This window comes from Eriocheir sinensis, chromosome 66 (genome assembly GCF_024679095.1).
Source record: "Eriocheir sinensis breed Jianghai 21 chromosome 66, ASM2467909v1, whole genome shotgun sequence".
NCBI lineage: Eukaryota > Metazoa > Arthropoda > Malacostraca > Decapoda > Varunidae > Eriocheir > Eriocheir sinensis.
Window position 1 is genome coordinate 2,096,400 of NC_066574.1, and position 22,498 is coordinate 2,118,897.

A 22,498-nucleotide genomic window follows, 5' to 3' on the forward strand; every position below is an offset into this window, starting at 1 on the left:
CTTCAGGATTGGGATGATATCCTTGGAGTAGTCTTGAGGGGCGGCGGCGGCCACGGAGGCAAGGGCGGCGAGGAGGATCTATGCAGACGGTGGAGATGGGGGCGTGAGGGTGTGTTTACTTATAGCCTTCATCTGTGCCCGTGAGCAGAAAGTTTACATTGCTAGAGGAGTGAATATTTGATCGCTATCTACGTACCGTTGATATCATTTAGGAGCGAAGTGGAAATATAAGGCTTTGTACGTAGATTTGTGTTCTGTAATCTTATTTTATGTTAATTTATTGATTATACTTTGTAAATTCTTGAAACTGTAATATCACATGCGGCAACCTTTTTTTTTTTTGTGTGTGTGTGTGTGAGAGAGTGCCAGGGGTGCCTGCCGGGCCTGTAGGCAGGATATGGGCCATACTCACGAGCTTCATGGCGCAGCACGGGGCGGGGCAGGACAGAGGAGTGAGGACACAGGGCACGTTGCCGTATATATAGTGCCTTCCTCCTTGCATTCAGTTGCCGCATGTTCGTGGCCGCCTCTTTCTCGGCAAAACTTTCCCCATAACCGCTGGTTTCCAAGGCCATGACATTTGCCGGCAGGTCCTCACCCATGCAGTGTTCTCCTTTCCACCCTCACGCCGATTATGAGATTGCAGGCCGCCGCGCCCGCCGCGCCCGCCACGCCCCAAATAGGTCGTCAAAGTAGTGGCGTTGCGCAGTAAACTCTTTTCTTCATGCAAATACACCCGGTGGCTTGGGCGTTTGCAGCATAATGCTGAGTTGTAGAGCGCCGCTCCCGCCGCCAACCCAGAATTATGCAAGAAATACGGACCACTTCAAGGAAACTTACGGCCGTCGAGGCAACGCTGTTACCAGTGGTGCAGGGCAGCGGCGCGGACACTGAAAGCAACAGCACCAATAGCAACAACATCAGAGGCACCAGCAGCAACAAGAAGAACAGTGGCATAAATAACAATAAGAAAGAACGATTAGTGGAAGCAGCAGCAGCAACAACAACAACAACAACAACAACAACAACAACAACAACAACAATAGCAGATATAACAGCAATACCAGCAATATCATTATCAGCAGCAGCAGGATCAGCAGCAGCAGGATCAGCAGCAGCAGGATCAGCAGCAGCAGGATCAGCAGCAGCAGTAGTGGTATTGTTTTTATCATCGCCTAACTGTCTAACACCACGTAGCAAGAAGGCCGATAATGTCTTCGTGGCTGTCCGTCTGTTTGTCTGTCTATTTGTCCGTTACCGAGATGTCTTGTGCCCAAACATCTCAAAAACGGGTTAACACAGACCCACCAAATACACACGAGAGCATCCTTCACTGACTATCTCAAATTCACTAACGTTTGGAAACACTCCGATGAATGTGACGAAATGATGGCGGGTTAAGTGATAATAAGAAAATCTGACTTAATAACACAGGGCGACGATATGAAAAAAAAAAAACTTCCATTGTGGGCCGACCATGAGAAATATTATCAGTAGTAGTAGTAGTAGTAGTAGTAGTAGTAGTAGTAGTAGTAGTAGTAGTAGTAGTAGTAGTAGTAGTAGTAGTAGTAGTAGTAGTAAAAGTAGTAGTAATAGTAGTAGTAGTAGTAGTAGTAGTAGTAGTAGTAGTAGTAGTAGTAGTAGTAGTAGTAGTAGTAGTAGTAGTAGTAGTAGTAGTAGTAGTAAAAGTAGTAGTAGTAGAAGTAGTAGTAGTAGTAGTAGTAGTAGTAGTAGTAGTAGTAGTAGTAGTAGTAGTAGTAGTAGTAGTAGTAGTAGTAATAGTAGTGCTATTAACATTATTATTATCACTATCATTATTACAGCAAAAAAAAAACATATGAAAAAACTGTTCTCTGTTAAGGTTATTACTAAAGCTATCACCATTGTTCTTATAGTAACTTTTCCTCGTCTAACGCCCATCAAAGCCATTAAGTTTATGCTCTTGGCAAAGGTTGAAGGAATGACTCTGAACAACATATGGTTTGCATAATTCGGCTTTAAGAGTGTGAAAGGAAGGAAGGGAAATCCCGCATCCGAGGAGAAGGAGGAGGAGGAGGAGGAGGAGGAGGAAGAGGAGGAGGAGGAGGAGGAGGAGGAAAGAAAGGAAAGGACAGCTAGGGAAAGGTCCATGTCACACCTGAATTCCTCACGGCACGCCAGAGCTACCTAAAGTGAGCCTATTCTCTGTTAATTTATACCATAAGTTGCTGGCTGTAAGGAGTTTGAAAATTCCCTACACTTAAGCTAACCTAACTTAACAAAACCCCAAACAGTTACTATAGGTCTTGACTCAGAAAATTCATATATGCTTCCTTACTAATGAGACTTTCTACATAACTAAGTGAGGTCAATCGTTGTTGATTTATACCATAAGGTGCTGACTATCAATGTGTTTGAAGATACCTTAAACTTAACGGAACCTAACAAAACCCGATACCGTTACTATAAATCTTGACTCAGAAAATTCATATATGCATCCTTATTAATGAGACTTTCAATACAACAAATTGAGGTCATTCTTTGTGATTTATACCATTAGGTGCTGGCAATCATGTGTTTGAAGATACCCTAAACTTAAAATAACCTAGCCTAAGTTAACCTAGCAAATCCCTAAACAGTTAAATAATATAGGTCTTTACCCAAAAAAATCATATATGCTTCTTTACTAATGAGACTTTCTATACAAGAAAGGGAGGTCATTCTTTGTTGATTTATACCATAAGTTGCTGGCTATCATGTAGCCTCGTATATTGTATATCGTGTGTGTGTGTGTGTGTGTGTGTGTGTGTGTGTGTGTGTGTATCACGGAACGTGCAAAAAAAAAAAAGTGTGAGTGCGTGAATGTGTTAGTGTGGGTGAGGGAAGAGAGAGTGAGAGAACGGGTGGGCGGGTGGAGGCGGCGGGTGGTGTGCTGTGATCTGTGCCCAGCCGCAACCAAAGCCTCGGAGAAAGCGGAGATCAGGAAAGTTCACGGAATATCTAAATCCTTCATGAGACTCGGTCTTGTTTCGTGCCATGACCCGATACAGTGACGCCAGACAGACAGCAGTGCATCACCAGGAAAGTTCACGCGGGTATTGCATCGCCTTCTCTCTCTCTCTTAACACACCGAGAAGGAAAAGATTCAGGAGGTAGTACCGGGAAAAGTTATACTCAGAGGCAAGGGGTCATATTCTTAATCACGGCGTCCAAGCACACTTATCTGACAGGGCTTTCGTAGGAGTTTCCGTCATTTCCAGGGGTAGTTGTATGCCCCTGGTGCTAGTTAAACCCTTCTTCTGTACAGTGAATCTAAAACAAACACTCATTAGAACCGGATTGCTCTCCTTTTCGGCCTTTGGAAATAATTGATATGAGTGAGAGGTGGAAGCGTCTGATAATACCGACCCAGGGTAGCCGAGCGAGAGGTGCCAGCTGGTCTTGCATGCCGGGGAGAGAGAGACAGAGGGAGAGAGAGAGGTAGAGGCCAGACACACGCCGTCCTGCCGCCCACGCCGTCTGGCCCACACTGGATAGCTATTATGCACTTTCCACCTTCCCTCAAGAGGCTTCTACACGGTAAAGCGACGCCCTTCCCTGCTTCGTGACCCAACGCTTTTAGAATGAGTGTAAGAGGACCTTGTTGGGCGTTGACCGAGTGTGGGCTGGGAAGGGAAGGGAAGGGAAGGGAAGGGGAAAGAAAGGAAAGGGATGGGAAGGGATGGGAATGGAAAGAAAGGGAAGGGAAGGGGAAGGAAAGGGAAGGGGAAGGAAAGGGATGGGAAGGGATGGGAATGGAAAGGAAGGGAAGGGAAAGGTATGGGAAGGGAAGGGAAGGGAAGGGAAAAGGGAAAGAGGAAGAATACAGATAGATATGGTGAAACTTTTGCTAGAAGAGAGGGTAAAAAAAAATATAGGAAGAAAAGAACAGTAAAATAAAGAGTAGAAAATACACACACACACACACACACACACACACACACACACACACACACACACACACACACACACACACACACACACACACACTTTCGCAATCCGAGATAAGGGCGGTTGCGTGACTGAGCCGAGGAGAACATGAATAGGCCATCAAGACGCTGACAAAATAAAACGCGTATACCCAAAAAATCACACACACACACACACACACACACACACACTAATAGCTTTCAAAAACATAATTCACATCTCACTAGTTTGCATAACCATTAAACAAAACAGAAGCATTATGCAAGGTTGGTACACACGAGAATAGATAAATAAATAAATAGATAGAAAGTGCTTGGCGTCACCCTCAGAAAAGGATGTTAATGTATTCCTGGAACTCTTGCAAGAAAAAATAATAGAAGGAAAAGAACAGAACCTTTACTTTCTTTTTTCTTCCTCGCTCCGTCTTCCCTTCCCTTCCCTTCCCTTCCATTCACTACCTTTCCCTTCCCTTCCCTTCCCTACCCTTCCCTTCCCTTCCCTTCCTTTCTTGTCATTGTCTTCCCTTCCCTTCCATTCACTACCCTTCCCTTCCCTTCCCTTCCCTTCCCTTCCCTTCCTTTCTTGTCATTGTCTTCCCTTCCCTTCCATTCACTACCTTCCTTCCTTCCTTCCTTCCTTCCTTCCTTTCTTGTCATTGTCTTCCTTCCTTCCATTCACTACCCTTCCTTCCTTCCTTCCTTCCTTCCTTCCTTTCTTGTCATTGTCTTCCCCTTCCATTCACTACCCTTCCCTTCCCTTCCCTTCCCTTCCCTTCCTTTCTTGTCATTGTCTTCCCTTCCCTTCCATTCACTACCCTTCCCTTCCCTTCCCTTCCCTTCCCTTCCCTTCCTTTCTTGTCATTGTCTTCCCTTCCCTTCCATTCACTACCCTTCCCTTCCCTTCCCTTCCTTAGCTTTTCTTCCCTTCCCTTCCTTTCGTGGCCTTGTCTTCCCTTCCCCTCCCTTCTCATACTTTCCTTCCCCTTACTTTTCCTTACCTTTCCTTCCCTTCCCTTTCCTTCCCTTCCCTTTCCTTTCCTTTCCTTCCCTTTCCTTTCCTTTCCTTTCCTTTCCTTCCCTTCCCTTCCCTTCCCTTCTCTTCCCATTCCTTCCTAGCCCACCCGTTCCCTTCCCTTCCCTTCTTTTCCTTTCCTTTCCATTGCTTTCCCTTCCTTTCCCTTCCTACTCGTCATCCTCTCGGGGCGGCGACTTACGGCCATGTTGGGAGAAAGGTTCGGTCTGGTTCAGCGACAACTCTAATAAACGCATCATCTATTATTACGAAAAGAAAACCAGACCAGAAAGGCATGCCACTGTATTCCGGGAACTCTATTCTTGAGGGGTGGCGACTTACGGGGATCTTACGGGTGGGGAAAGGTTAAATCTGGTTTGGTGATAACTCTAAAAATCGCACCACCAAGGCTCTCACACTTATTAGAGCAACGTTTCCTCTGGTGTGAATTAAGATGTGGCCTTTGCGCACTATGGAAAAACTCACGGGTACAGGACAATCCTCACTCACCCTTTCTGTCATTTTCGTGTAGTACAGGTGGAGGGATGCATCTTTATAAGGACTGGCAAAAAAAGTACAGCAGGAAGCATACACGTATATATGCTTCGCTACCTGTTTAAACTGACGAAACAAGAAAAAAAGTAAACTGGATTATTTCTTGCAACACTACACGAGTCATCCGGTAGGTCAATTATATATTATGTATCGTGTATTTAAGTATTGAGGTCTTACTAAAGAAGAGTATCAAGACAGCTCTCCACCCCGAAATTGACCTCTCTCTCTCTCTCTCTCTCTCTCTCTCTCTCTCTCTCTCTCTCTCTCTCTCTCTCTCTCTCTCTCTCTCTCTCTCTCTCTCTCTCTCTCTCTCTCTCTTTTTTTCTTTCTTTATTTCTCTCTCTCTCTCTCTCTCTCTCTCTCTCTCTCTCTCTCTCTCTCTCTCTCTCTCTCTCTCTCTCTCTCTCTCTCTCTCTCTCTCTCTCTCTCTCTCTCTCTCTCTCTCTCTCTCTCTCTCTCTCACACACACACACACACACACACACACACACACACACACACACACACACGCACACACACACTTGCTTGCATATATGGGAATAAGAAAGGTGGTGACGGACGGGTCATTAAGTAAACAATTGAGTAATACAAAGTTGAGTTTCTGCCTCGTGGTCAGCAAATGTGTTAATATTGCCACACGCCCGAAAAAAAACACCGAATGAGCCTTATTGTATACCCTCACGAGCGATAAATATTCTGACCACAATATAAAACAAATAAAACTTTCTTACGGTCAAGTTTAACGAGTGTCATTACAGGCTTCTCAGGACTATTGAAAGTGTTACGCCTTCCACCAGACCAGGCCAAGCTATGGGGATTTAAAGGCTATAAAAATGTGAGGGGAAGGGAAGGGAAGAGAAAGTAAAGGCTGGGAAGGAAAGGGAAGGCATAGGAAGGGATGGGCTGGGAAGGGGAGGAAAGGGAAGGCATAGGAAGGGATGGGCTGGGAAGGGGAGGAAAGGGAAGGCATAGGAAAGGATGGGCTGGGAAGGAAAGGGAAGGCATTGGAAGGGATGGGCTGGGAAGGAAAGGGAAGGCATAGGAAGGGATGGGCTGGGAAGGGGAGGAAAGGGAAGGCATAGGAAGGGATGGGCTGGGAAGGGGAGGAAAGGGAAGGCATAGGAAGGGATGGGCTGGGAAGGGGAGGAAAGGGAAGGCATAGGAAGGGCTGGGCTGGGAAGGAGGAAAGGCAGGCATAGGAAGGATGGGCTGGGAAGGGGAGGAAAGGGAAGGCATAGGAAGGGGTGGGCTGGGATGGGGAGGAAAGGGAAGGCATAGGAAGGGGTGGGCTGAGAAGGGGAGGAAAGGGAAGGCATAGGAAGGGATGGGCTGGGAAGGAAAGGGAAGCCATAGGAAGGGATGGGCTGGGAAGGGGAGGAAAGGGAAGGCATAGGAACGGATGGGCTGGGAAGGAGGAAAGGGAAGGCATAGGAAGGATGGGCTGGGAAGGGAGGAAAGGAAGGCATAGGAAGGATGGGCTGGGAAGGGAGGAAAGGAAGGCATAGGAAGGGATGGGCTGGGATGGGGAGGAAAGGAAGGGGAGGAAAGGGAAGGCATAGGAAGGGATGGGCTGGGAAGGGGAGGAAAGGGAAGGCATAGGAAGGGATGGGCTGGGAAGGGGAGGAAAGGGAAGGCATAGGAAGGGATGGGCTGGGAAGGGGAGGAAAGGGAAGGCATAGGAAGGGATGGGCTGGGAAGGGGAGGAAAGGCATTGTTAGCAGTAGTTTCAGAGCACGAGTATATGACTGACACAACGAATCATTCTCGTGAAGGAGGTTTACCACAACGAGGAGAAATTGAGACAAAGATAAATTAGGGCTGGCATTTTAGATACTGACAAATAAAGAAAAAGATTGATAGATAATAGATAGATGTCTAGAGATAGATAGATAGATAGATATTGCTAGATAAACAGAAATAGAGAGAGATCTAGAAGACAAACAGGATCAGCGTGCGAGGCTGCAAGTGTCACAGTATTTTTAGGGCCCAGTAGCTTGCATCAGCTTCAAAGGAGGGCATGGGCAGGGGAGAGGAGGGCAGGGCAGGGCAGGGCAGGGCAGGGCAGGGCAGGGTAGTGCAGGGCAGGGCAGGGCAGGGCAGGGCAGGCCAGGGTAGTGCAGGGCAGGGGCGGGGAGGGGTGTGTGGCGTGTGCAAGCCTGGAGTCCATTAGTCAGGTAAAGCCTCGGTGGCGGCGCACAAAGGTGTCATGATGGAGCCAGTGATGGAGCCGCCGCGCCGCGCAGGCTGGGCGTCAAGGTCTCCCCCATGACCTGGAACGCCGCCTCCCTACCGCCTCGGCTAGACAAGGGCGCCCCACAAGGCTGGGTCAGAGGTCAGACCCCCGTGGTCCCAGCGGGCCAGTCAGCTGCATTACCTATGCTGGTTGGATGCCGCCGCCGCTACCTGGCCCTCTTGCGCCACGTCGCGGTGCCCCCCCGACTGAGGCAACCCGAGACGCTGGGTGGCGGAGTTTCATCACCACGGCTACGGACACCCCCGCCACCCCCGGCCCGCCCCCTACCTCGCGGCCCCCCGCTGCATAAAATGTTCCTCTCACCGGCACCTCGCCCTCGCCTCCACTCAAGCGTGGGACACCTTTTCTTGCCGCCTGTATGACACTGAGCCCCAAAACCCCGGCACCCAGCACACCCACACGCCCACACGCTCTCCGTCCCCACGCCACCTTAACACACACTCACGCCCTCATGGACGACGAGGTGCCCGTAATGTGTCTACGCAGTTCCACTTCGGAATGCTACCGGCGCTAGGCACGGCTGCCTCGCCCCTCTCACGCCGCGTTTTACGGCCCAAGGTTTATGGCCACGCCGCCGCCGCGGGAAGGGCGAGGGCCGCGGCGCCGCCCGCAGGACAGGAGAAACTCACGCCCGGGGCAAGCCAACGGGAGTCATGCTATTAATGAGGGTCAGAATAGCGGAAAAAAGTTATAAAAATCTGATAATAATGATAAGAATGATGATAATGATAATAATGATAACAGCAACAACATTGGCGATAACAATAATAAAAAAACAGACAGCAACAACGACAAAAAACACAAAAGACTTACTAACAACAATCACCTCCAGCATCACCACCAGCACCACCAAAACCATCACGACCATCACCTCCTCGAAGCAACACAACAATGGACCCAGATGAAAACAAAACAACACTTGACATAAGAGCACCTCACCCTCCCACATACACACACAGTCATCTGGCAAATAACCAAGCATCCCTTCCTTAGCGCGCCGCCCTCCCTCGTAACCCACACCCTTGCACATGTAAGCCACTGATAGGCAACACGCATCGTAGGTAATGAAATGTAGTTCACGGGTTCCCTTACATATAGAGTCTATCTCACTTGCCACTGAGAACTTGTTGACATGGAAAGTACACAGCCGATGGGGAGCAATAGTAGTGGCTGTAATAGTAGTGGTAGTAGTAGTAGTAGTAGTAGTAGTAGTAGTAGTAGTAGTAGTTGTGGTAGTAGTAGCATTATTATTATTATTATTATTATTATTATTATTAGTAGTAGTAGTAGTAGTAGTAGTAGTAGAGTAGCAGTAGTAATAGTAGTAGTAGTAGTAAATTATAGTAGTAGTAGTAGTAGTGGTAGTAGTGGTAGTAGTAGTTGTAGTCGAGGTGGCGGTGATGTGAAAAGAAGGATTTATCATGAAAAATATAAATCTATGCCCTTTTAAATTTTATCAGTATTATCTATTATCTCTATTTTAGCTTATTCAGTTCCACAGCGAGTCGGAGAGCTTCTACTAATGACTAAGATCGCATGCACTGTAGTATAATATGAATTTTTAACAGCACTGACAACCATTGTTCTCATATACGTTCTCTTTAGATTTCCCTCCCCCCCTCCCGTCTTTCCTCTCCCTTTCTTCCTTTTTGCTTCCTTTCGCTGGTGTCTTTTCGGTCGAGGCCAGCTCAACAGCGGCTCCTATAGACACTAGCGGCCGGGCCTTCCTCAACACCCTAACCCCCCGAAACAAAGACCTTGAATCGCTCATGTCCTGACACGACGCGGCGGCAAAAACCCGACCCGCAACCCGGCCGGCAACCCAGGTCACGGCGGCGCGCCATCTATAAATACCTTGGCCGGCACAGCTCGGCACCAGTTGCTTCAGACACTGCACACACTCCACAATGAAGGCTGTGAGTAGCGTGCCAGGTGGCCGAGGCGAAGGCAGGAGACGCCGGGAACACTTTTTTTTTATTAGCAGGGATGAATGCACTTGGATAACGTTACTTAAAAACGTTCATTTTTTTAGTCTTGGGAAGTCATCGTTATAACATTGCTTAGGAACGTTCATTTTTAGTCATTGGAAGTCACACTTGTAACGTCACTTGGAGGCGTTCCTTTTTTTTTCTCTTGGGAAGTCACACTAATTACATTACTTAGAAACGCTCTTCTTTTGTCTTAGAAAGTCACACTTTTTAAATTAGTTACTTAGAAACTTTCCTTTTTCTTGGGAAGTCACACTTATTCCATTACTTAGAAATATTCATTTTTATTTTTTTCTAGGGAAGTCACACTTTTAAATTAGCTACTTAGAAACGTCTTTTTTTTTTTTTTGTCTTGAGTCACACTTATAACTACTTTTTTATGCGGGCTATAGTGCCGGTAGGCTTTCTTGACGAGTCTCTTGGGCGACTCCAGCCCTTTAGTGGGCCAGGCGACTTTTATGTACAGTGGCTGCCTTGATGTATGACTTGCTTGGCCCTTGCTGCGCCCCGGTGCTTCACGTCGCTGAAGTTAGGGTTGACTGAAGATCTGGGCAGCATGTGGGTATTCTTCCGCCACTCGGCGATGGTTGAAAATTGTCAGCGTGCATCGATGGGGACTCGAACCTAGGTCCTCGGGCTCTCCACGCCCGCACGCTGACCACTCGGCCGCCGTTCATTTTTTTCGTTTTGTGAAGTCACACTTGTAGCGTTTATTAAACACGTTCATTTTATTGTCTTGCAAAGTAGCATTTATTATAGTGCTTAGAAATTTCCTTTCCCTCTGTCGTGGGAACTCAACTTTCAACGGCACTCAGACAGGCTGACTTTTTGACATGGTTAAATGTCACGTCTCAGCGTTACTCAGACACGCCCCCAGGCCGTGCTGTTGTCATCACACGAGCATTAAAGTTACGGTCCTTGCCGGCCAATCAGCCCCTCCATCTGAAATCTTGTTCGGCCACGGCGCGGGGTTACCCCCATAGGTTAACATCAGGCCTCTATCACCACGCCAAGGGAGGAAGCGCTGCCTATTTCGACGATGAACCACTCATTAGAACTCGCCATGCGTGACTGCTTGCCCGGCGCGCACGTCTGCAGCCAAGGTGTAGCATTTTCTGACTTGTGATCGTGTCTGTAGTTCATTCGCCTCAACGAAGTTAAGTTTCGTAGATGCAGGCAGTCACCGAAGTAGGACGAACCCTATATAATTTGACAAAGTCTTCCATTAACTGAATTAACTCATCTGCCTAGGATTTAAAAATTACATGAACTCATTATAGGACAGCAAAATATTCTTATGGTCTGTCTGAGCTAAACTGACTCACGCCGGTTGAAAAAAAAACAAAAAAAACAAAGAATCTATAGAACTACAATCTAATACAGGAGTGGAGTTTGTAGAGCCCGGTGCTCTGAGGCACACACGCTGCCGCTGCTAATATCAGGCGACCATTGTCCACAGATCATCCTCGCTACTCTTGCCGTGGTGGCCGCCGCTGCCCCACAGCAGTACTATGACAACTCCCGCGAGGTGGTGCCCATCCTGAAGGACGAGCGTCAGCAGGACGAGTACGGCAGGTACAACCTGGACGTGGAGACCGGCAATGGCATCGTCCTGGCCCAGTCTGGCTCTCCCGACGGCCCTGAGGGCTCCGTCGTCAAGGCTGGACAGTACGCGTAAGTATTCGCATGAGACTTTGTAATGGTACATCCAAATGCTGAGTGGATCACCCAGAGAACCTCGGAGGAAGCTATGACGCGGACTTATAACATTTTCCATCCTCCCTTCCAGTTACACCGCTCCTGACGGCACTCCCGTTGTGGTCAAGTTTGTCGCCGACGAGAACGGCTACCAGCCCCAGTCCCCCCTGCTGCCCGTGGCCCCCGAGTTCCCCCACCCCATCCCCCAGTTCGTGCTGGATCAGATCGCCAAGGCCGCCGAGGAGGACGCCAACCGCTCCCGTGAGGACAGATATGACTAACTCCTCCCCTGCCACCTCAGGCGACGCCAGTCCTCCTAACCTTAGGTCACTCATCCTATAAACTTATATACGTTCACGCTGACTACATGCACACTGCGCAGCGCCATGTTGGCACTATTTATTTCATATTTTGTATATAAGACTATTGTTTATCTTAAATAAAAGTACAACACTGCACGCTCGCCAATACTGTTCCCTGTCTTTGCAGTGTGTGTGTGTGTGTGTGTGTGTGTGTGTACGTGCCTTACTCTAATTCTTTTTAAGAGTAAGCGTACCCCTTCATCAGCCCCCCAAAGCCGGTTTATCCTCAGCGAGACTCAACACTACAAGCACAGGCCTGTACACCCCCGGCACCACACACACACACACACACACACACACGCGCGCGCTCGCCGTTCACCGCACATTCACTAAAAACTAAAAAATTCTGCTCCATCTGACTCCACGCAAAAGATTATGAAAAACAGGATCACAAAGGTCAAAGACCGTATATAGCGTTATGCTTCAATTTTCATGCTTCTCAAGTAACTGTCTTTATGTTGCCCTCTCTTCCATGCTGCACTTTTTTCATGTTTCTTCTTCCTCCTCTTCTTTCTTTTTTCCTCCTTCTCCTCCTCCTCCTTCTCCTCCTAACTAGCACTTTCACAACATTTTTCACGGGTATGTATATTAGTATAATTATTATACGATTCAACTGAACAGTTCCATTTTAAATAACTTAAATCTCTTAATAACCGATAATAAATTCTCCGTCCCCTTGCTTCTTCAAACACACATTTTTTTCTCCGGGCAAGCAATGAGGGCCAGATCCTGTAAAGGGAATAGCTCAGTGGCAAAAAACGAAGAGTTAACAAAAAAATAAAAAATAAAAAATATAAATCCCGCTCAGCACCGCTCCTATAAAAACAAATAGAAATAAAGCGGCCAAAAGTAGAGACAGATCAAGTACTTTAATATAATGACTAGGTGGGGTGTGGGGGGGGGGGGTTGTAGGAGGGGCGTGGTTGGTGGAGGCTGATGGGGAGTCGAGGGGGTTGTGTGTCTGGTGTGGTGGGGGAGGTCGGCTTGGGTCACTGCTCCACTCCTGGGTTTAGTTCGCTTCTGCTGCTGTTATGGGACTAATGGCCTGACTACTGACCTTACTTTACAACCCTTTTACTCTCTGTTCTTCACGCCAGCTAGATATATTTCTCCTTCCTTCCTTATGTCCCCTTTCACTTCCAATCTCTCTCTCTATCTCCTAATGGCACCCTTTGATCTTGCCTTCATATCCCTCTTTTCCTATCTTCTGCTCCATCCTTAGTTCTGTTCCTCACGCCAGCTAGATATATCCTTCCCTCCTCTTCTCGTTTTCCTTTCATTTCCAATCTCTCTCTTTATCACCTAATGGCACCCCTTGATCTTGCCTTCACACCCCTCTTGTTCTGTCTGCTCTATCCGTCGTTCTGTTCCTTTCTCTACTCGCTGTCCTTTCATTTCCAATCTCTCTCTTTATCTCCTAATGGCACCCCTCGATCTTGCCCTCACACCCCTCTTTTTCTGTCGTCTGCTCCATCCGTCGTTCTGTTCCTCACGCCAGCTAAATATAGGCTATCCTTCCTTCCTCTTCACCTTTCCCTTTCACTTCCAATCTCTCTTACGCCTCATGTCACCCCTTGGTCACACCTCCTCTTCATGTCTGCTCCAGTCTCGCCATTCTCCCTCGCCTCCTCCGTCTGGCCCACATCGCCCGTTCCTCGCATCCTCCTCCTCTCCCCGGCGCCGGTGACTGACATTTATCGTGCAAGGTTTTACATCATGTTTTGAAATCAATGAAAGTGAGTGCGCGGCGCTCCTCGTCACCTGCCAGAGACGGGGACATGTGGCGCTGGGACAAGACACCCGCTGATGGTCTCTCTCTCTCTCTCTCTCTCTCTCTCTCTCTCTCTCTCTCTCTCTCTCTCTCTCTCTCTCTCTCTCTCTCTCTCTCTCTCTCTCTCTCTCTCTCTCTCTCTCTCTGGGGAAGGCCGCGCACTATGGTTGGTATTCTTATAGACGCTTCCCCCTCTCACAACAACAATTTCCAAAGGCCGAAAAGGAGATCAGTCGGTTTGTAATGGGTGCTTTTGTAGGTCCATGGCACAGAGGAAGGGTCAAACTACCAGCATCAGCGACATTAAACTACCCCTACTGGAAATGCCCAAAACTCCTATGAAAGCCTTGTCAAATATGTGAATGTTTTAAGAATACGGCATTATGAAATGTCTTGAGGTAGGTACTTCCCCGCCACGTGAGAGTCAATACACATACATACATACATACATACATACATCTAGAGAGACAGACACATAAAGACAGACAGATAAACACACACACACACACACACACACACGACCCCCCCTCCCTTCCGCTTTACCTAAATTCCCGTGTATATGAAAGTAAGAGCAGACCCATAATCACAGTAACCAAAGAGGTGACTTAGGAAAAAAATAGCGGCTAACCGGTTGGGTAAATCAAAGGTGGCAACCAAGTGCACTAGTTTTGAGGTATAAATACTGATGTTCGCTTCACGCCGGGCATCGTCAGCAGCTCCCTCCTCGCAACGCAACGCACCATGAAATACGTAAGTGCATGCCTCAGGAAGTGAAGGGAAGGGAAGTGAAGTGAAGGGAAGTGAAGGAAAGAGTGTGAACTGTTCCTCATATACAGAATGATGGAGATGAACTGGAGATGAAGTGGAGATGAGGTGATGGAGATGAGGTGATGGCGATGAAGTGGAGATGACCTGGAGGTGAGGTGGAGATGAGGTGATGGAGATGAGCTGGAGATGAAGTGAAAATGAGGTGATGGAGATGAGGTGACTTAGAACTGAACTGTCTTTTCTCCTGCGCTCCAAGTAAACTCATTCGGCCCGTACTATTTATTTATTTATTATTATTATTATTATTATTATTATTATTATTATTATTATTATTATTATTATTATTATTTATTTTTAATTTTCTCAGATGCTTTTGGCTCTCACAGCAACTTCTTCCAAAAGCCAGAAAGGACACAAGTCGGGCTCTCACGAGTGTTTCTCACGTTCATAGTGCAGAAGCCTTGTCAAATAATTGGTAGGCTCATAACACTGTCCATGAAAATACTAACACAACCTCTACGAAAGCCTTACTAACCCGTCCGCTGCGATTGGCACGGATTTTGCCTTCACTGATAGCCTGTCAACACACACTCCCCGGTCCTTCTCTGCCTCTGTAGTGGATAGTGGAGTGTTTCCCATGTGGTATTGGTATGCTGGCTTTCTCCTCCTAATTTGTATGGCTTTACATTTTTCTTCATTGAATTGTAACAGCCACTTTTTGTTCCATTCCTGTAGCTTGGTGATGTCTTCTTGTAGGAAATCCGCAGTCAAGGGGTTGGTGTGAATGCAGGGAGATAATACCTACACCCTGTACCAAAGCCTTAATATATGTGAATGTGTAATCCCGGAAATGCCTGAGAATACGGGTCATGTTTTTTTTGTCTGCATTACAATACGAATGTTTCCAGACTGGAGGATGTGGACTAAGAATACATGTAGGAAAACCTTGCAGGAGTTACTTAAGGTCATCTCAAATCAGAAACTCACGTCGGACAGTACAGTTGGATAGCTGGATAGACTCATTTTTTATTTAAGTTACTATCGTTGTTAATTTCTCTCTCTCTCTCTCTCTCTCTCTCTCTCTCTCTCTCTCTCTCTCTCTCTCTCTCTCTCTCTCTCTCTCTCTCTCTCTCTCTCTCTCTCTCTCTCTCTCTCTCTCTCTCTCGTGTGTTTAATCGCTTGGTCACTAAATAGGCCGACCCGTTTAGACAGACAGACAATTTAGATAGACAATTCACTTATTTTTTTCTGTTTTTTTACTTAGCGGAGGCAAGTATGTTTCTGACCCGTATAAAGACTCATCTGTACGACTAAAAAGTTGCAATTCATATCATCTCCAATACAATAGGTAAGGCATAGATAGACCAGGGACCGTGCGTATCTATAGAGGTGAACAAGGCTTTCGGACAAGAGTTCTTTCCTGCCATCAATACTATAGCGACGACCTCAATGATAGGAAAGAACAACAGCTGATAACCAATACGTAAACCTGACGAAACAACAACCGACAGACAGCCTTGTGTAAGAAAAGTTAATCCAAGACGATATTTTCCTAGTTAATAATATTTTTAAAATCCTGGGTCCATGTTCTCAAACTTTTCTGCGCCCAAGCACTCACATTTTTGACAAGTCTTTCGTAGGAGTTGTGGAGGCCATCTCCAGGGGTAATTTTATGAACCTAAAGAGCATGCATGAACACCCGATTAATCTCCTTTTCGGCCTTTGGGAATAGTTGATGTGGGAGGTGGAGGCGTCTGAGAATACAGACCCTTACGCTTCCTTTCCCTTCTCTACGTGCCAGCAGCTGTCGCTGATCTTCCTCGCCGCCGCGGCCGCTGCCCTGCCGACGGACTCCGTTGAGGTGGTGAAGATTCTGAAGGACCAACGGACCCACGAGGGCGACGGCAACTACAACCTGGACGTGGAGACCGGCAACGGCATCATCCTGGCCCAGTCTGGCTCCCCCGGGGGTCCCGAGGGGACCGTGGTCAAGGCGGGGCAGTACTCGTGAGTATCGAGATAAAGATAGTAGATAGATGGATATACGTATACATTTTTTTTTTTAAGCCTATGGCGCCGGTAGGTTTTCTTGGTGGGGCCTGATGGTCGGCCCCAGCCCGTTATGGCGCAGGCAGGTGTTTATACTGACGCCATCTTGCTTGGCTCATGCTGCCCCCCGGGAGCTCCTCTTTGAACATCTCTTTTAGAGAGAGAATCTAGAATCCGGGTTGACAGGTGCTCTTCAGGACAGCATGTGAATAGTCTTGGGCCACTCGGCGGTGACTGAAAAATCCCATCCGTGGCATCGCTACCAAAAACAACTATATAAATAGCGATTAAAAAATAGTAATAATAACACTTTTCCACAGCTACACCGCCCCTGACGGCACTCCCGTCCATGTCAAGTTCATCGCCGACGAAAACGGCTACCAGCCCGAGTCTTCCCTGCTGCCCGTGGCCCCCGAGTTCCCCCACCCCATCCCCCAGTTCGTGCTGGACCAGATCGCCTTCGCCGCCGAGGAGGACGCCAAGCGCTCCCGTGAAGACAGATACGACTAACTCCTCCCCTGCCGCCTCCAAGAAGCTGTTGTCCTCTTAGGCGGTTATCCAGTGTTCCCAGATTGTTATAGTACTCAGAACACTGAATTAGCCAGTTCCTCTCTCTCTCTCTCTCTCTCTCTCTGGATCATATTCTTAAACGTCTCCGGCTCCCACTACGTCTATTTTCCAAGGCCACAGAGAAGACTAACCAGGTTTTCATGGGTGTTTTCCCGTTCAAGATGCAGACGTCTGGTAAAGCTATCACTGGCATCACAAAACAGTCCAACGAGAGGCTGTTCAAACAGGCTCAAAAAACTACCCATGGAAATATTACTAACCCAACCTCTACGAAAGCCTGATCAGATGTGTGCCTGTGTGTAAGCCCTGAAATGCATGAGACTGTGGACCATTAGCATCATAACATCCATCCCAGCATCACAACCTATCCATTGCGATGTCCCTCAACAAAAGTAAAGTCAACAACATCATCATCATCAGCATTACATTCATCCCAGAAGCACCAACTTATATAACAGAAGTGCGGTCATGTCATGTCATACGGCAGCGGAGAGTAAGCCAATCAGGTAACGATGTTCGCCCTCTCCTTCTGTGCGGCAACAATGATGAATAAATAAATATATACTGAACGTTCTCTGTGTCTGTCCGTATTACTGTCTTGTATATATGAGCGTCACTAATGAACAGCTGCGGCGTGAGGAGGAGGAGAAAAAAGAAGAAGAAGAAAAGTAAAGGAAATAGATGATGATACTAAAAAAATAAATAAAACAAAAACAATAATAACAAGGACAAAAAAGAACAAGGAGTGAGTGAGTGAGTAAGTGAGAGACATAGACAGAGACACAAATACACAGACAGAAAGACAGAGAGAATCATGAACAGAAGAGTGACGGAAGACGCTCTCGGTGAAAGTACAAGAACCAGTTTTTTTCTTCTGGGCGGCAAAAATGATGAGTCAGGAGATGAGAGAGAGAAGCGGGCAACGGCGCATTAACAGGGAAGGTGAGGAGGGAAGGTGAGGGGGGGAAGGTGAAGGGGGGAGGGGAGGAGTGAAGAGAGAAGAGGGGAAGGTGAGGGGGGATGGGATTGGGGGCGTGGAGTGAAGGGGAGGAATAAAAGGGGGTCGTGCTGGGGGTGAGGGGTGGAGGGGGCGGTGTGCTAGGGGGTGAGGGGTGAATGGGGTGGGGTGTGTTGAGGGCTTGGGGGTGGGGGTGGGGGGAGGTGTTGGTATGATGGGATTGGAGAGGCAGTAAGGGGAGGAGGGGTGCAGGGAATGGGGAAGGGGAGGGGGTGGGGTACTGTGTTGGAGGTGACGGGGTGAGGGGGAGGTGTTAGGTATGAAGGGATGAGTTTTTTTTTTTTTTTTTTACAACAAAGGAGACAGCTCAAGGGCACACAAAAAAAGGAAACAATAATAAAAAAAAGAAAGCCCGCTGCTCGCTGCTCCTAATAAGTCATCCTGGTCATACTGTATACCCTTTCTTTTATAGACCCATTAAATACATACCCCTTAAATACAGAGGTAAATTTAGACCTTTAGCCGAAGCATGACAGGGCACACTAACATCAGAGGTATAAGTGGAGGACATTGGGAAAGGCCTCCGCCCATCATCATAGTCATCTTCAGACATCATTGTATTTTATGGCAATGACTGAAAATTATAACAATGATAATAACGATGATTTTAATGGTATAAAAGACGATAAGGATGGAAAAAAAACGTAATATGGAGCTTGAGGGTAAGAAGGATGATGATTATGATGAAACTGATGATTATAATAGCAGTGAAATGTGAAGAAAATTATAGTATAGTTATCCTTACAAAGCCAATGCTCTCTCTCTCTCTCTCTCTCTCTCTCTCTCTCTCTCTCTCTCTCTCTCTCTCTCTCTCTCTCTCTCTCTCTCTCTCTCTCTCTCACACACACACACACACACACACACACACACACACACACACACTCCGTGGCGCAACTGGTTAGAGCGCTGCGCTGCCAGGCTTCACGGTCTGACAGGGCGGCGGTTCGAGCCCGCTCAGCCCGGATTCTTTCCGTTGACTAGGAGTGGTTACTATCCCCCTTAAGCAAGGGGGATGGGGTGTGTGGTGTGTGAGGTCCTGGCAGTACACCCATAGATCGACGATAAAGAGCACTTGCTCATGTAGGGAGGGTACCTGCTGGCGATTACGTGTCCAACGAGTCCAACACGTGATCAGGCCGTGGTGGTGAATTACACACACACACACACACACACACACACACACACACACACACACACACACACACACAAAAGGCCATTAATCAGCACTTGAAAGCGGTCATTTATTCACAAAGTAACATGATTTTCTTAGTTCTCTGGCCGTGCGGTATGAACACACACACACACACACACACACACACACACACACACGCGCGCCTCGTAACGCTTTGTCATCGTCCTCATTCACTGCGGACTATTCTGAACCTGTTAACTGCGGACTTTTTGAAAGGGAGGAGGAGGAGGAGGAGGGGGAGGAGGAAAATTATAAAAAGAAAATTACAAAAGATTAGGTTCAGAAACAGTACGAAAGGCCACACACACACACACACACACACACACACACACACACACACACACACACACACACACAACGGCACATCTCTCGCCGCCTCTGTCCCTAACTGGAGAGAATTCGGGAAAGGCAGGGGAGAGGCACTTGGCTTCCCTTCTAAGCCTTGCATAAGTCCTTGCCTCTCTGCCACACTTGGAATGAAAGTGACACTCTGATACACCCTAAGACCTTGCACAAGTCCTTCCCTTTCTGTCACGCGAGGAGGGAATGTATGTAACACTCCGATACCCCTTCCCCTCATCCCTTCAAACAGTGCACAAGTCCATCTCTCTGTCACATTAAGAGGGAATGTATGTGACACTCCGATACCCCTTCCCCTCAACCCCTCAAACCTTGCACAAGTTCTTCCCTCTCTGCTACACAAGGGAATGGATGTGACACTCTGCTAACCCATTCTCTTTCCCCTTTAAATCCTTGCACAAATCCTCCTGACGGTTTGTCCCCGCGGTTATTAAAAGAGCTTAAACAACAAATACTTCAACCACTCACTAACATATTCAACCGGTCAGTTCAACAAAACAAGGTCCCGGAAGACTGGAAGATGGCGAACGTAACACCGATTTTCAAAAAAGGAGACAAAAGCGTTGCATTAAACTACAGGCTCATAAGTTTGACATCAGTGGCAGGAAAAATACTCGAAAAGATTATTAGAGATAAACTTGTTAAGTTTCTAGAAAACAATAATATAATCTCCGACACCCAGCATGGCTTCAGAAACAAGCGCTCCTGCCTAACGAATTTATTAGACTTTTTCCAAGGTATATATAAGAACTGGGATGCCCACATCCCCAGTGATGTTATATACCTGGACTTTCAGAAAGCCTTCGACAAGGTACCGCACGAGCGACTCCTTAAGAAACTGCACTCGGCGGGCATCGGAGCCAATCTGATCGCGTGGATAAGAGATTGGCTCACCGGCAGAAAACAACGAGTACTACTCAACGGACAGCCTTCCGATTGGCTTCCAGTTACTAGTGGAGTGCCTCAAGGGTCAGTGCTGGGACCCATCCTCTTTATCATATATATCAATGTCCTAGAATCAGGACTGAAATCCACAATATCGAAATTTGCAGATGACACCAAGGTGGGTGGAGATGCCCTCACAAAGACCGACTGCAAAATCATTCAGAAAGACCTCAATCACATTATCGAATGGTCGGAAAAATGGCAAATGTCTTTTAATGTTGACAAATGCAAAGTCATGCACATTGGGTCCCAAAATAGTAACCATACATACATCATGAATGGGAGACCTCTGCAAGCGATGCGGGAGGAAAAGGATCTTGGAGTCACTATCAGCAGTGACCTGAAACACGCGAATCACTGTAAAAAAGCATACAACAAGGCCAACATTATGCTCGGGTTCATAGCGAGGAACTTCGAGTGTAAAACACCAGACGTGATGCTATCCTTGTATAATTCCATGGTAGGCCTAAGACCGCACCTCGAGTATGCAGTGCAGTTCTGGTCTCCCAATTACAGAAAGGACATTGCTCTACTGGAAAGGATTCAACGACGCGCCACAAAGATGATTCCAACCTTAAGGGCTCAACCGTACGAGGAACGACTCAAGCGACTCAATCTCTTTACATTGGAGAAAAGACGCCTACGAGGGGATATGATTCAAGTCTTCAAGTATCTAAAAAAGTTCAATAACGTCGATTACTCCAAATTCTTTGAACTGCAAACCAACTCAAGAACTAGAAATAACGGTTTACCCATTCAGTCGAGTCGATGTAACACAGACATTGGAAGGAGTTTCTTTTCAAACCGAGTCATCCGCCACTGGAACAATCTTCCCTCAGAAGTAGTAAATGCGAATACCATCAACTCCTTCAAATATAGAATCGACCGTCATTTCGCTGCGTCGGGAGTAAACTGAATAACGAGGGGCTTCCATCTGCTCCTCAATATCGAGGTGCTTTCATCTGCTCACCAAGCCCCAAGTGGCGGTCGAGCAGATTAAATCACCCAAGCGGGCGACCTCGTAATGAGCCAATAGGCTTTCTGTTGCCTGCATTTCCATGTTTCCATGTTTCCATGTTTCCCCTCTCTACTACACAAGGGAATGGATGTGACACTCTGCTAACCCATTCTCTTTACCCCTTAAATCCTTGCACAAGTCCTTCCCTCTCTACTACACAAGGGAATGGATGTGACACTCTGCTAACCCATTCTCTTTACCCCTTAAATCCTTGCACACGTCCTTCCCTCTCTGCTACACAGGGGAATGGATGTGACACTCTGCTAACCCATTCTCTTTACCCCTTAAATCCTTGCACAAGTCCTTCCCTCTCTGCTACACAAGGGAATGGATGTGACACTATGATACTCCTTTCTCTCTCTCTCTCTCTCTCTCTCTCTCTCTCTCTCTCTCTCTCTCTCTCTCTCTCTCTCTCTCTCTCTCTCTCTCTCTCTCTCTCTCTCTCTCTCTCTCTCTCTCTCTCTCTCTCTCTCTCTCTCTCTCTCTCTCTCTCTCTCTCTCTCTCTCTCTATCAATCAATCTATCGATCTATTTTTCTATCTATCTCTAAAAAAAATATTAAAACCTGACCAGCACAGATAAACACACACATACCGAGACAAACAAAAAACACGCGAATCTCAAGACACCGCGGCATCTATTAACCTCTTTACATAAACACACGTAGTACCCAATAGTACCGAATGAGGGAGTCTTAGCATGGCTCTGTCCCCCCTCCTCCATCCCCTCCCCACGTCCCCCAGCTCCTATGCAATGGGGGACGCATGCCACCCCTCACAGGCCCGGGGTAGAGGAAAGGCCTGGCATACCCGCATACCCAAACACAGGGAGATGGGGCCACAGATACTATTGAGTGGTCTGCGGAATGAGTGTGTGTGGGGGGGGGGAGGGGGGAACGTGTGTGTGTGTGTGTGTGTGTGTGTGTGTGTGAGAGAGAGAGAGAGAGAGAGAGAGAGAGAGAGAGAGAGAGAGAGAGAGAGAGAGAGAGAGA

The 22,498-nt window shown here is 47.3% G+C and overlaps 3 protein-coding genes across 4 annotated transcripts in view; 2 read left to right on the forward strand and 1 right to left on the reverse strand.

Annotated features, from left to right (window-relative positions):
* Nucleotides 1-522, reverse strand: part of LOC126987692 (cuticle protein AMP1A-like) — a 1,636-nt gene extending 1,114 nt beyond the window's left edge. The window contains exons 1-2 of the mRNA XM_050844825.1: nt 413-522; nt 1-78 (exon numbers count right to left, since the gene is read on the reverse strand). The exon at nt 1-78 is cut by the window's left edge and continues 128 nt beyond it. Of these exons, the coding sequence (XP_050700782.1) occupies nt 1-78; nt 413-502 (168 nt within the window). The 5' untranslated portion in view covers nt 503-522. The remainder of the gene's footprint in view (nt 79-412) is intronic.
* The window catches only part of LOC126987671 (larval cuticle protein LCP-30-like), a 20,063-nt gene extending 8,151 nt beyond the window's left edge, over nt 1-11,912 (forward strand). Inside the window, exons 4-5 of the mRNA XM_050844797.1 lie at nt 11,216-11,430; nt 11,546-11,912. Of these exons, the coding sequence (XP_050700754.1) occupies nt 11,216-11,430; nt 11,546-11,735 (405 nt within the window). The 3' untranslated portion in view covers nt 11,736-11,912. The remainder of the gene's footprint in view (nt 1-11,215; nt 11,431-11,545) is intronic.
* A 2,316-nt stretch (nt 11,913-14,228) lies between these two features.
* Nucleotides 14,229-17,543, forward strand: LOC126987708 (cuticle protein AMP1A-like). 2 transcript variants are annotated; one of them, XM_050844903.1, is made up of 3 exons: nt 14,229-14,337; nt 16,160-16,362; nt 16,725-17,543. In XM_050844903.1, the coding sequence occupies exons 1-3, from the start codon at nt 14,329-14,331 to the stop codon at nt 16,912-16,914; spliced, it is 402 nt and encodes a 133-aa protein (XP_050700860.1). In that variant the 5' UTR covers nt 14,229-14,328; the 3' UTR covers nt 16,915-17,543. The 2 variants fall into 2 exon arrangements, with proteins under 2 accessions (XP_050700860.1, XP_050700859.1); XM_050844902.1 differs by having other exon boundaries at nt 14,299-14,337; nt 16,157-16,362.
* Nucleotides 17,544-22,498: the final 4,955 nt, after the last annotated feature.

Coding starts and splice junctions, on each gene's coding strand:
- LOC126987708 (XM_050844902.1), top strand. Junction 16,363..16,724: donor GTCAAGGCGGGGCAGTACTC/GTGAGTATCGAG, acceptor ACTTTTCCACAG/CTACACCGCCCCTGACGGCA.